General features: G+C 48.5%; 1 protein-coding gene across 3 annotated transcripts in view; it reads right to left on the bottom strand.

Annotated features, from left to right (window-relative positions):
• Positions 1 to 1,846: 1,846 nt before the first annotated feature.
• Positions 1,847 to 14,569, bottom strand: part of SCNN1A (sodium channel epithelial 1 alpha subunit) — a 28,265-nt gene continuing 15,542 nt past the window's right edge. For all 3 annotated transcript variants that reach the window (XM_023534003.1, XM_023534004.1, XM_011365889.2), the window contains 11 exons: positions 13,361 to 13,628; positions 12,307 to 12,497; positions 8,512 to 8,615; positions 7,974 to 8,137; positions 7,413 to 7,511; positions 6,931 to 7,048; positions 4,239 to 4,317; positions 4,051 to 4,108; positions 3,845 to 3,900; positions 3,610 to 3,685; positions 1,847 to 3,235 (listed from right to left, as the gene is read on the bottom strand). In XM_023534003.1, the coding sequence (XP_023389771.1) occupies positions 2,855 to 3,235; positions 3,610 to 3,685; positions 3,845 to 3,900; positions 4,051 to 4,108; positions 4,239 to 4,317; positions 6,931 to 7,048; positions 7,413 to 7,511; positions 7,974 to 8,137; positions 8,512 to 8,615; positions 12,307 to 12,497; positions 13,361 to 13,628 (1,594 nt within the window). In that variant the 3' untranslated portion in view covers positions 1,847 to 2,854. The remainder of the gene's footprint in view (positions 3,236 to 3,609; positions 3,686 to 3,844; positions 3,901 to 4,050; positions 4,109 to 4,238; positions 4,318 to 6,930; positions 7,049 to 7,412; positions 7,512 to 7,973; positions 8,138 to 8,511; positions 8,616 to 12,306; positions 12,498 to 13,360; positions 13,629 to 14,569) is intronic.

Raw genomic sequence — 14,569 nt, 5'->3', positions numbered from 1 at the left:
ATTGTTCAGGATAAATGCTTATTTACTCAATAAGTTTAAAGTTTTGAAAAATAAAAAAATAAATAAAAATAAAATAAAGTTTTGAGAAACGTGGTATGAAATTGTTCAATGAAATTCTGATTTAAAAAGATGGTGAGAGGTGGGTAAACCTAAGAATATAAAAAGCTAACTAGTCTCATGGAGGAGGTGAGAATATGACCATAGTCACTCCAGGGGAAGAAATAATGGTGGAGAGAATGGGAGAGATGGAGAAATAAGAGAGAGACAAACTAAGGGATTACAGAATCGGCAGTTAGGGTCTACAGAGCAAAGGATGGGGAAAAAAAGAGCTTCAGATAGCAGAGTGCCCCTTTCTCTCATCACATCGCCCTCCCTCTCCCTCTCTCTCCCCTCCCCTGCCCCTCTCCTCCCCCTCCCTCCCTCTCTTTCCCTCTCTCACAGCAGTACAGAGTAATCAAAAGGGCACTGGACTCGTGGGTCCCCGTGCCCGCCCTGCCATTCCGACTCCATGTGTCATGGGAGACAGGGTGAATCATAGAAGGAGACCCAGGTTCCACGCAGATTCTGTAAGAATCATAAACTTGGGCAAGTCACTTCTCCTGCTAACCTTGATAAGGAAAAGGAGGCAATTTAAATCCTCTCTTCTCTAATATGCTGATTCTAACTCCTAAACCCTAAGGTCCAGGGGTAGCATATAGATAATGGATGGAGAGAAGGAAATACCACAGGATGGAGACCCACAGGCCAAGAGAACTCCAGATGAGTTGGGGTGGGGGTGGGGGGAGCTGATTACTGTCATGCATAACATATTCAGCTTTTTCCAGTAGGTCCTGCCCACCACAGCCAAAGGAGAGGGAGCTGGGGACAGGTGGGGCAAGGCTGAGGCTGGGCTGTGACAGAGAGCACACAAGGGCAGGCTGAACCTGAGGCTCTGACAGAAGAGCCTGTTGTAACAGCACCATGTTCCCCTCATCGGCTTGAGTCTAGGAAAGGGAAGTCAGAAAGCACCACATCAGTTCCTGGTCAACAACCTTTTTTAATCTCTCCATTCCCTTCAACAGCTCTTCCTCTTTCCCCAAGATTCACTTGGCTCCTCAGGACAAGGAGACTATAATTGAGGGGAGTAAGACCAGGGCAGCAAAGGAAGTGTCCCCAAAGATGACGAGGAAGGGTGGCTTCTGGGTTCCAGGTCTGATGCTGGAGTGGGGGAAGAAACCAGGGGTCTGAAAATTAGGGCTCTTCTATGACATCCCTCAATTTCTCTCCTATTAAAAGCTGAGAGGGTGCTCACTGCTGCTCTCTCTATAATGACGGAAGAACGAGAATATACAAGGCTTGGAAGGCTCAGAAGAATCTGGCCTGAGTCTCATCATCCTCCACCACTACTGGACAGTCGATGGGAAGGTGGGCAGATGAGGACGTTATGCTGCAGCTGGGTGGCGATTGTGGGTGCTCAGCGAATGGAGTCGGGGGTTACTCATGATGGTAACTAAAGTTAGGAAGGGAAAGGAAGTTCAGACAATGGATGGGGGAGAGGGAGAGGAAGTTATCCCAAGCGCTGCCCCGTAGGTCTCCTGCGGGTAACACCCACATCTGTGTCCTTTCACCCTAATGTGGTGATGGGCACATAGCAGATGCTCGGCAACATCCATGGAGGAACCAGCAGGACGATTTGTCTCTCTTAAGGCCCCTGAAGAATGGTCACTTCCATAGTGAAGTCAAGAGGTATAGGGGTCTGTCCCCCACCCCTCACGCCAGGACCTCCTGAGAGCTTGGGCAGAGGCCCAGGGACTCGCATCCACTCTCTACCCACTTCAAGGTACCCCATGCAGCTCTCCAGACATTCTTTATGCCACAAATATTTATTGAGTACCTACCTACTTGCTCCAAGTGGGACACTGGGCCTGACCCTGAGGACACATAAATGAATACCAATGCCTGACCACAAGGAGCTCATAGTCTAGTTGGGGAGGCAGACACAAATGTACAAGAAACTAAAATGCAGAGTCACTCCAACAGATGTTATGGTGTGCTAATGGGAGTCCAGGGGAGAAGAAAGTGATCAATTCTGGCAAAGACAAGATGGGGCAGAAGCCTTCACAGAAATAGCAGTGCCTGAGCCAAGTTCTAAGGGATGCATAGGAGTTCTCCAGCAGATGGTGGGGAAAGCTTCCAGGCTTAGGAAGTAGTTTGAGCCAATGTGCAGAGGTGCATAGGAGACAGGGCAGAGGTGCTGGTGCATGGCTTACGTGAGGCTGGAAGAGTCCTGGGGCTGACTGGGAATGACCAAGCCTTTACTACATTGGTCTGCTCCAGCCCCTGCTCTGGAGAGTCGGGAAAGGGGAATTGCTCAAGAACTAACCAAGGTGGCTTTTGGGTGGAGGGCCCCACCAAAGTTCAAGAAGAGGAGCGAACGTCTGTGTCACTGGAAAGCAGTGTGGCCAGGCTTCGGTCGTCTTTGAGTAGGAAACCTAGGCATGCCTTTGTGTGCCCTTGTTTATTTTATTCTGGTCGTCAGTTGTTTCCTAGGAAAGTTCCTTGTCAAAGCTCCAAGTTTGACTTGGCTGCTCCAAGGGAAAAGGACTTGTCTGCGCTTGGATAAAGAAACCAGAGTGTTCTAGAGGCAGGATGAGAGGGTACTGGGCAGGAGCCAGGGCAATTCTGGGCAGCTTTCTTGACCCCTGTTCTCTGGGCAATTTCTGCAGCCCCTTATCCAATCTGCTTCCCTCCCCCACACCAAAGACAGTTGGGCTTTCTCTCAGAGAAAGGCCAGATATTCTATAATCCTACCAAGGCTTGTTCCAGCCCACCAGGGGAAGCTGCTTGCCTTGGGAGCTAACACTGACCTTCTCTCTCAGGGCTCCCCTGGAACGAAGGCAGAGGAGCTGGCCCCTGCCAAGCTGGATGGAGCTGGGCAGGGGCCCAGGGTGGCATAGGCAGGTGGAGGGGCAGTCAAGGCCAGGGAAGTGTCAGGGCTTGGTGCAGTTGAGGTTGGGGAAGGGGGCTGGGGGCAGAAATGGGAGGGGAGGGAGGAAGCTGGAGTGGAGGCCACTTCCTGAGCACCTCTGCCCCCACGGCCTGGAGACCAGTATCGGCTTCGGAACCTCCGGAGCAGCATGAGGAATGTGATGACCATGAGGTCAAAGATGAGCTCAGCCATTTCCACCACAGACAGCACCGAGGAGCCGAACCACAGGCTCCACTGGCTGCCCAAGTTGGACAGGAGGGTGACCATCTGTGAGGGAGAAAGGTACACTGACCACTGGGGTAGAGGCCCTGGGAGGGCTCTGGCAGAGGATCCCCATCCTTTCTCACCTGAGGCCCCACCCACCCCTCTCAGCTTCTCTGTGGCCCCCTGGGCCCTTCTGTACAAGTCATACCCATCTGACACACCCTTCCCTCCCACTACCCCCAGGGACTTCATCCCCCAGCCAAGTTCCTCTTCTTCCAACCCTCTTAACCTCACCCTCACGCACACACCCCTTTCCTTGGTCCTCTATCTTCAAGGCCCAAACACTTCTGCCTCCACAAAGGCAACCCCTTGTTTTCCCTGACAGCCACCAACTTAGACTCCCCAGATAATCACAGGCTCAGTGAGACAGGACATACCGTGACAGAGGGAGACTCAGAACTGGTTTTGTACTTCAGCTCTTCGAAGTAGATGTTGAGTTTGGCAACTCCATTTCTTTGGAGTGGGGCAGAGGGTGGAAAGAAATGGTAGAAGATTAATTTCTCGGACCCTCACAAACACCCTCCTCCACTCAATTGTATCGGTTTTTCTTCCCAGATCTGTTTTCCCTCGCAAGGATTCCTTTCCAGGGACTGGGACCAGAGTAGGACTGACCTCTTGTTTTTGACGGTATAATTGTTCTGTAAGGAGAGCATCTGGAAGATCCAGTCCTGGAAACGAATAGGGGTGTCAATGGGGTCATCCCATACTCTTCGGGCTTACAGTTTGGGGGTGGGGTCAAACACACTATACACATATACCTAGAGAAGACCACAGTGTCACACACGCACATCCCCTGTCCTTCCCTTTTTCCACTTTACCTGGGATTTCACTGAGGGCCATCGCGAGTAACCTGCAGAGAGCTGGTAGCTGGTCACACTGGAGATAGAGAAAGCACTCGGTGATGGGGGCGGGGCTCTCCCACTCAAAAGCTCAACCAGGTACCTGTATTCTATGCAGCCAAGCAGCCAGCTGCCCATCCTATGACTCAGAGGAAGGGGACACTCACCTGCATGGCTTCCGGCACTTGGTGAAACAGCCCAGGCGATCGGAGGCGAAGGCATCCTGGAGCTTATAGTAGCAATAGCCTGTGGGTGCAGAGAGGTGCCTGTTTTTCTAGGGCACCTCTGCCTTCTCCACTCCATACTCAAGAGGTCTCCCAAAATCCCTGGGTACTCCCTTCATAAGAGCATGAAATAGATTACAGCAATGCCTCCTGATTGGCCACATGAAAAGTTTTTTAAGAAGTTAAGCTAAGCCAGAAAAAAAAAAAACCAGGATGCACCTATATAAGATGTATAGGATATGGACAAAAACTTTAAAAGTCAAAAATGGGAACAACTGAATAAAAATAACGAGATTAAACCACCATGAGATATTTCACACCAACCAAGATGGTTGTAATTGAAAAAAAGATAATAGCAAGTGTCGGCGAAGATATAGAGAAATTGGAACCTCCTCCTTTGCTGATGGGGATGTAAAATGGTGCGGTCGTTTTGGAAAGCAGTCTGTCAGCTCCTCAAAATGCTAAACGTAGAGCTACAATATGAGCAAGCAATTCCATTCTTAGGTATATATACCCAAGAGAATTTAAAATGTGTGTTCAAACAAAAACTTGTACACAGATGTTCATAGCAGCATTGTGCACCATAGTCAAAAAGTGGAAACAACCCAAATGTCCATCAACTGACGAATGGATAAACAACTGCTCCATACAATGGAATATTATTCACTCATAAAGAGGAATGAGGTCCTGACACATACTACAAGGTAGATGAACCTCGAAAATATTGTGCTAAGTAAAAGAAGCCATCCTAAAGGACCACATGTTATATGATTCCATTTACATGAAGCGTCCAGAATAGGCGCATCTATAGAGACAGGAAGTAGATTAGTACTTTCCAGGCGGAAGGTGAGGTGGTGTGGGGTGGAGTGGGAAAGGGAAAAGGGGCCTGTGGGTGTAGGGAACGGGGAGGTTGGAGAGTGCTAATGGGCACAAAGTTTCTTTCTGGAGTGATAACATGTTTTAAATTTAATGTTCTAAAATTGATTGTGGCTATTGTTGTACAACTCCACGACTATACTAAAAAAATAAAACTATACTAAAATTGAATTGTAGTCTTTAAATGAGTCGAATTATCTCAACAAAGCTGTTAACAAAAAAAATAAAAGAAGAATGGGTCTATGGATTACTTCCTCCCCTATTTGCCAAGGTCTAAGTAAGGTTTTTTTGTTGGTTTGTTGGTTTGTTTTTTGTCATCCTTGCTACTGTTAGTCACCCAGTCCAGAAGTCCTTCATTTCTGACCCAAATTCCTCTGTCTACCAGGGCTGGGGATCTTTAATTAGGAAGACTGGAAAGCAGCTGGGCCCCGCTCTCTGGGGAGTAAGCAGTCCTTAAGAAGCTCAACAGGCAGTAGTTAGCCCAGTTCCTCTCCCTCAGCCTCACAGCTTCTCAGCAACCACTATTGCTATTTTTCTCTCGCAGGTCTTCAAAAACGTCCAACCACTCAGAAATCATTGTTTGGGGGCAGGGAGTCACATCTAGACTTCCTGGGACGTCCTAGGACGTCACATCTTCCCTTTGGGCCTCAGCTTGCTCATCTGAGAAAGCGGAAGGTGAGACCAGAAGGCTTCTGCGTTTCCCTCCAGCTCTGATGCACTATGATCTTCTAAGGTCAGAGAAACAGGAAGGGAGGCTAGGACGGCAAAGCCCAGCGGGGAGGGCTGTGTGGAGCAGACCCAAGGAGGGGAGGAGGCAGAAAGGTCAACACAGACAGAGCTAAGGCAGAGGCAAAACTGAACGCTGGGGTCTGCAGTGCCCCCTGCCATGTCCCCTGAGAGGCGTGAAGGCTTGTGTCCTCCAGCAATGGCCAGCCACCCGCTCACTAGGGGAAAGCTGTCCTGGGAGGGTCTCGGGGAGGAGGACACTCGGGAGGACTAGTCGGCTGGGCCAGATAAGAGTTTGGGCACCAGGAATGCCAACCCTCTGTTTTCTAGCTTCTTATTTAGGATTTTCTCTCTTTCTCTCTCTCTCAGCTTCCCCACTGAATAACTCAGCTGTAAAAAAAAGAAAAGAAAAAGGAATCTGTCTACTCCCAGACCAGAACAAGGAGACTCCAGTATTCTCAGAACTTTTTTAATTGTGCCCTCCTGTCAGTCGTAACTTCTTAAATAAGCAACTCCAGTATATGTATTATTTGGTTTATACATTACAAACCGCTGCTATTGAATTGACACAGCATGTACATTATGAAACATAAATAAAATGGAAGCTGTAAGGGAATGATCTACATACTTTTAACTTCTAGTATTTTCTCCCTGTACCAGTGACTTATCCCAAGCATGGCCCGAGCCATGAGGAGTAAGGCCAGGAAGCTACAGGCCAAATGCTCGCTGAGACCTCAGCGGGGAGATTTTCCTCACATGCTCTTCCTTCCTTGTGCTGTAAGTTATTTTTAAGTAGGGTCATGTCTTTATAAACACGCAGAAGCCGAAACAGAAAGGGAGAAACTGTGAGGGTGGAACAGAGATAGAGAGGAGAGTCTAAGGACTGGATGAAAAAGAGACTGAGGGAATTAGTCAGGGCCAGTGGGAGCCAGGAGCCGCCCTGGGGACAGAGGGCGCGGAGGGGGGAGTGCTCCCGGGAAAGTCCTGGGTCCGATGGGGCAGGCCGGGGACTCCCTCCTAGATGGAATCTCACCCCAGGAATCGTGCTTCCGGTAGTCACAGTATTCCACGTGCTTGGGCCGCGGATAGAAGATATAGGCACAGCCACACTCCTTGACCATGCTCTCCTGAAAGCAGGAGCGAATACACACCTGGAGGAGAGGAGAGTGAAGCAGAAACGGGGTTCAGGCCTGCCCTTCCTCTCACGCAGCCCAGAAGAGGAAGAGAAGGACAAAAACTTCTCCCGGCACACCTCCATCCCTATTTCCACTGGTATATACACACACACACTACACACACACAGACACATACACTACACACACACAGACACATACACAACACACACACACAACACACACACAACACACACAACACACAACACACAACACACAAATACAACACACACATACACAACACACACACAACACACACACATACACAACACACACACACTCCTCTGATTGACCAACAGTGCAGGCCTGGAAGATGATCGCCATAGGAACAGGCTGACCTCACCTGCTGCGTGTATTTGGAAAGGTAAAGGTTCGTGACAGGGACATCACTGCCATTATTGGTGCAGTCACCATAGTTGCCCCCAAGTCTGTCCAGGGCTTCCTGTGAACCCATACACACCAAGAAGTCAGAGGTCAGAGCAAGTGGCCCAGGCCTCTCCCTGAATTCTGTCTTCTCTCAGCCCCAGGTTGCATCTCCTACCCTGCCAGTCTCTCTTATCTGCCTCTCCCTTTCAAAACATGCTTCTAGTGGCCCCCAACAGCCATCCCAGTGCTACTTTCAAGGACACGAGGCCCAGAGCATCCCCCGGAATCCTAAGCATGTCCTGAACCCTTTCTGAGCACCTTCATCCAAGGTCTACTCCTCAGGGCCCTTCTTCCTGACACCCACTCTGCCAGCCCCCTCGCCTCTAGTTACTGCTCCTGTAGACCTCCACATGCTCAAGACTCAGCTTGTGTGATCTCCCTCCATAGCCTCTGGCTGTCAAGTCCACCTCCCGTGCCCTCTCCCTGGCCCTCGCCAATCTGAGGCTCTCCTCCCAAGCCTCCTAAGCAGCATCCTTGCCTTCTTCATGCTAATGGAGGTCTCCACACCAGGCCGCAAGTTAAAGCCACCATCATCCATAAAGGCAGGTTCATCCTGCCCGTGCACCATTACCCTGGCCCCCGTCACTGTGGACAGCAGCGGGATATAGTCATTCTGCTCTGTGCGCAGAGTCAGGGACAGACCTGGGGATGTAGAGGGAGCAAAGTAAGAGGAAGGTCTTGCAGAAGCATTAGGGAATGGAAACCCACCCTCTCACCCTGCCCAGTCCCTAATGCCCCAAGAAGAGCAAAGCCGGAAGACTTATAAATGGATTTGGCAACCCCTGAGCTGGATTCTCAAGGCAAGATTTCTAATGCACCTGAAATGGATTATGTGGTACCCACAGGGGAGAAACAGTGGGGACTCCTTCCAGGATAGAGATAGGCATGATGTGGTGAGGCCCAGAGGTGCATAGCATCTCTATGATGTGAGCTCAAGGTGGGTAAATGTGGGCGGGCAGGGAAGTAGGAAGGGCTGAATCAGAGGTCAAGGACTGAGGGACCGGTGAGTTGCTCACCATTGTCAATCCCAGGCATAGAAGACATCCAGAGGTTGGAGTTGTTCTCGCCATTGAAAGTATAGCAGTTCCCGTATATCGGGTGGTGGAACTGTGAGTAATTCCTATGCAGGAGAGAGAGAGTCGAGTCAGTCACAGAGGAGAGTGTAGGGGGTCAGGGAGAGAGGGACCTTAGCACCCTTTATATTCTGATCACCTACAATGTAAAAACAAAAGCCTGTGAGTACATTATCCCCACATCACAAAAGAGGAAGCTAGGGCACGAACAGTGATGATAAACTCAAGACTCAAACCCAGGTCATCTACCTTCTAGCCCAGGTTCCTCCCACCAGGCCACCTGACCTCACTGGTCTTGTGACCTCTCTTGTGTTACTGTGTTGCGTTATAAAGACTCTAGCAGTGTCCCTCGCTGCTCACATGTCTAAATTTTAGTTCCCCATTTAGATTGTGATCTCCTTGAGGACAGAAGCCACATCCCATTGATCTCTGTATCATCTCTGGGTTAATTGTATAGTTCTTGGCATATAGGAGGTAGTTAATAAATAGTTGTCACATAAATGAATTGATGAAATGGAAGTAACAGGGTTAGAGGAGAGAGTGAGACCAGCGATGAGCACGGGGCTGAGAGGAAGAAGATCAGATCCCAGGGCAGAAATGAGTGAGGTTCTAGATGTATGGCCTTGAGGAAGTCATTTTTTTCTAAGCTTATTCTCCTCATCTATAAAATAAGAAGATTGGAACTAGATGATCTGGAAAATTTTATGGGCCTTTAATAACAAAGTCACAGAGGCGTGAAATACTGGCACACATTCTGGGACACGCTAGAAAGTCAGCACTTCCAGAGCAAAGGCTGGATTCAGGAAGAGACAGAAGAAAAGACTGCAGAAGGGAGCAGAGGCCAGTCCTGAAGGGTCTGTGAGCCCTGCTGAGTGGGAGAGGGGACAGGTACGATGTGGTGGATGCACACCAGAGACTATGCAGATGGAGCAACATGGATGGACCTTAAAAAGAGAGCTTAGTAAAAAAATAAATAATATAAGAGATGAAATGAGATGTATAACACAATACCGTTTATACACTTTTTGCAAAAACACATACAGAGAGATACACATTAAGCACATTACGAGAATATATGAGAAGCAATATAGCATGATGGTGAAGAGCACAAACTCCAGCATTATGTGTGTTTGAATCCTAGCTCTAACAGCTATTAGCTGTGGGACCAACTAAGTCACTCAATCTCTCTGTACTGCAGTTTCCTTGTCTGTAAAATGAGGATACTAATAATAGTACTTACCTCACAAGGATGTCGTGAGGAATAAATTACCCTTAGAACAGTGCTTAACACTTAGTAAGAGCTAAATAAGTTGACTATTAAGATTCTGGGGATTCATTAGGATGGCTAAAGCGAAAAAGACAGACAATAACAGGTGGAGGATGTGGAGAATTTAGAACTCTCGTACACTGCTGACGGGAATGTAAAATGGCACAGCCACTTGGAAAACAGTCTGGCAGTTCCTCAAAATTTTAAACATGAAATATATGATGGCAGCAGTTCCGCTCCTAGTATATATTTAAGAGAAATGAAAGTATACATCCACACAAAAACTTGTACAAGAATGTTCACAGCAGCATTATTCACAACAGCCAAAAAGTGGAAAGAATCAAAGTCTATCAAACTGAGGAACAGGTAAACAAAATGTAGTATACCCATACAACAGAATATTATTCAGCCAGAAGAAGGAACGAAGTACTGATCCATGCTTCAACACGGATGAACCTTGAAAACATTATGCTAAGTGAAAGAAGCTAGATGCAAAAGAATGCATATTAGATGATTACATTTGTATGAAATGTCCATAATAGACAAATCTATAGAGACAGAAAGTAGATTAGTGATTCCCAGGGTTGGAAGGAGGAGGGAACAAGGAGTGACTGCTAATGGGTACAGGGTTTCTTTTGGGGGTGAAGAAAATGTTCTAAAATTAGATAGTGGTAATGGTCGAACAATTCTGTGAATATCTAAACATCACTGAATGGTATCTATTGAAAGGATGAATTTTATGGTGTGTTAATTATATCTCAGTACATTTGTTATTAAAGGAAAGATTATAGAAAGAAGGAGAGAGGATATTGGATATAGGGCAGAAGAGGGCTGAGAAAACCATGCTAAAGAGCTTCGACTTGATTCAGAAGGCCATGCGAGACATTGAAGGATATTAAACAGGACTCACTGGAATAGTTAAACACAGTGAACTGAAGTACGAACAGTGAAGTATAAAGCTTCCTGTGGTCACAGAATAAAGGGAGGATTTAGAGGCAGAAAGACAAATGAGGAGAGGGTATAATAATAACTCAGGCGACAAATATTGGAGCTCTGAGCTAAGGATGTGACCTAAGCGTCAAGACTGAGATGAAGTATGGACTTTCCATTGATAGGGAGGTAGAAGCATGGGGCAGGCAGAGTGAGAGAATCAGTGGGAAGGTGACAATTAGAGACTCGGGGTGGCAAGTGTGAGCTGACCCAGGCTCATGTTCTGCTACTGTCTCACTTCCCAGCTGGTAGCTCCTGTCCTCAAACAAACACAAAGACTAGGGACAGAAACAAAATTGTATGCTGGGCAAAGTGTGCATGCGAGGTGAAAGATGGGGGCAGGAGCAGGTGACACCTGGTCCTGCTGCCATTCTGCAGCAATATGGGAGGGAAGGCTCTCTGTAGAGTAGAGATGCTGCCTCAGCACCCTTCCTCAGCCAGGCTGAGACAGAAAGATGGTACCTGAAAATCAAGAAGCAGAAGCAGGGAGGAAAAGGGATGGGTAGGAGGGGCCAGAAGGAAACCTCCCTTACTCCTAGCCTCTCCCATCCCTCAGAGAGCTGGCAGCTGCCATGACCTCTTTGCAAGGACATTATCACAGGAATCATAACAATGTCTAGCAAAAAAAAAAATCCCCAAGCTAGGGGCTAGGACAAGTCACTTCAATTGCTTGACTACAGAGTAATAAGACCCCGTCGTTCATTGCAGTTTACAAAGTGACCTTGAATTTGTCATCTCATACACTTGGAAACCAATGTTATCACCCATACTTAGAAACCAATGTTATCACCATATTCATCACGGGAGCAAAAGTGCCAAAAGGACAAGAATGATATATATTTTCTTCTTTGATGTATCCCAAATGCCCAGATCAGCAACTGACACATAGCCCAGAGAGTCAAAAATATTTGTTGAATGAACATTGACTAAATCTCATTTTTTGCCTATTTTACAAACAAAGAATCGGGCTCAGAAGAGTGATGTGAAATGCCCGGTCACCTGGCCAGGAAATAACAGAGCCAAAGCAAGAACTCAGGTTTGTCCTTTACTCAGTCCATGTTATTTCTACCACACTACTGCCCACTTCATCTGAGAAAGTGGAGGATGGAAAAAGATGACCTTCCAGCACTTTTGAGTTTGATGCTAGTGAGAAAGAGGCAAAGACAGACAGGGAACCATACTTCCAACCCTTAGTTTCTCTTCCAACCCTTGGTTTCTCAAAGCTGGACCTCAACCCCAACCTTCCTAGGGCAGCCAGATGAGGCTACCTCACTCAGATCCATTCCTTCAGGGAGCAGCAGAAGTCCTGCAGGATGATCCGTGGGGAAGAGATTTAGACCCGAGGTCAGTGCATCCCCCTCCTCCGTGCAGGCATTTATTTAGTCAACAAGTATTTCCTGGGTACCACCCATGCTGGCCCTCAGGCTGGCTCTGGGAAGGAGACACCATGGAGAGCACAGAGCCAAGCAAGATGGACTCACGCCTGGTTGCAGGAGGCCTGGTTGAAGCGACAGTTGAAGATGAAGTTGCCCAGCTTGCTCTCCTCCAGGGATGTGAAGTTGTCCAGCAGCCGTGACAGAATGTTGATATAGTGGAAGCGGTACCACTCCCTCACTGCATCCACCCCTGATGAGTACGTCTGGTAGAAGCAGTCCGATTTGTTCTGGTTGCACTAGAACCAGAGACCAGAACATCAGAGCCAACAGCAGAGGTCAGGCAGCAGGGCAGGGCCAAGGTCAAGGAATGAGTAGTCTGGGGTCCTGAGGAGGATAGACAGGGGTGGGGAGCAGAAGTGGACAGGAACAGAAGGCAGAGAGAAGCAGAAGCCCCAAGGAGAGTGGACAAAGACGGCATGGGATTAAGGCAGTGGGAGGCCAAGGAGATGATCAGGAGCTGTAAACCTTATTGGGTCATTGATACAGCCTCTGCCAGAGGCTGGAGCAAGGATTCTTCTCCCCATTTCACTAAAGGAATCCTAAGGAATCAAGAGGTTTGTCCCAGCAGCAGAGCTAAGACTAGAAATCCAGACTCCTGGTAGTATGACCCATTCCCACTGAAGGCGGCTTCTCTCCTTCCCTCTGCTGTTCCCACTTAACTCTTACTCTCCCTTTTTTTTTTATTAAACGATGTTTAAGTCTCCTTTTCACTGTCTCCTTATTCTCTGCCTTAGGTCCGAAGAACCCCGGTTCCCTAACACACTGGAGGGTCCCAAATGAGTCCCACCAGTGGGGACTGCAATTTGAAAAGATGCGTTTTCCACAGCAGATTTGACTTCCAGCCGCTTAAACGCTCCCACAGAGGCCCCCAGAGAGGAGAAATCCCACAAGCTGGCGCGCAGAGTTGTTATTTCATTTTTCGAATTTAATTAATTAACTAATTAATTTTGTCAGCAAGCGAACGAGGTCCTGCCTCATCGTCAGGCAATGGGGAGGAGCCAGTAAAGGGAGCGGGGATCCTTGGCTCCAGCGGAGCGGGAAAGGCGGGCGTTGAGCCCCTCGGGGCGGTGGGCGTGGCCGCCGGGGGGCGGGGTCTTACCAGCTTGAAGCCGATCTTCCAGTCTTTCCAGTTCACTTGGGGGTTGTTGTCCCTCAAGCTGGAGGCAGCGCTGCGGGCTCTGCGGACCGCCGGGGGCAAGGCAGGGTCCCACAGGCGCTGCAGGGGGTGCGACAGGGTCTCTCCGAGGTCGCGACGGCCACGGCGCTGGGCCATGAGGGTGCTGGAGGCGTTGTATTTGTAGAGATCGAAGAGCGTCTGCTCTGCGATGCGGTCCAGCTCCTCCAGCTCCCCTTTAATTTGCGGGTACCTGAAATGGGCGATGGGGAAAGGGTCGGACTAGAGAGCGGCCTTGCACGGATGCCCGGTCCTGTGGGCCTCGGTTTCTTCGTCTGAAACTGGTGAGGGGTAGACAGGTGTGTCCGCAGGGTTAGTGGAGGCGACAGTGCGCCCCGGCGGTGACGGCATTTATTGCCGCCTGTTTATGGAAAGGGAGAGGCTGGAGGCGCCTGTCAGTGAGACTCCCCTCCCACTCGCCCTGGCCTGGAAGGGAACCCGGAACTTGTCTGCCCTTTCTCCGAAGAGGAGGGGGTGGCATCGACCTGGGCTCATACATTCCCACAGGCCCGCGTTGTGCAGGTCATCTCGCCCCGATCCTCTCAGGCGAGGGTGGCCTTTGGGCCTGTCTGCCACCCGGCACCAAAATCAGGGCTTCTCAACCGCACTTGATAGAATTTCCCGAGGAACTTTACAAGTACCGATGCCGCACACTACCCCGCGCCAGTACCAGGATTCCATTTTAATGAGTTTCGGGTGGAGCCCAAACGCCATAAGTTAAAACACTGGCCTGTATAAATCATCACATTCCTTTCTCTCAGACAGGCCCTCTCACCATCTCCACCATGAAAGTCCGGAGTAGCAGGGCCTTAGGGGTAGAATCTACCCAAACGAAACACAGACACCTAAAACTAACAAATATATCAAACAAGGTTGCAGGATACAATACCAATATACACAAATTAATTGTATTTCTACATGTTAGCAACAAAATATTGAAAAATGAAATCACAAAAACGCCATGTTAAATAGCATAAACAACATCAAATACTCGGAATAAATCTAAATAGGTGTGAGCAAAACCTGTACACTGAAAATCTTGCTAAGTGAAATCAAAGACCAAAATAAACAGAGGGTTATTTATGTTCATGGATCAGAAACTCAGTGTAATTAGGATGTCTCCCATATTGAACT

This window comes from Pteropus vampyrus, unplaced genomic scaffold, assembly GCF_000151845.1.
Source record: "Pteropus vampyrus isolate Shadow unplaced genomic scaffold, Pvam_2.0 Scaffold116, whole genome shotgun sequence".
Lineage (NCBI taxonomy): Eukaryota > Metazoa > Chordata > Mammalia > Chiroptera > Pteropodidae > Pteropus > Pteropus vampyrus.
This window is presented reverse-complemented; position numbering and strand designations above follow the sequence as displayed.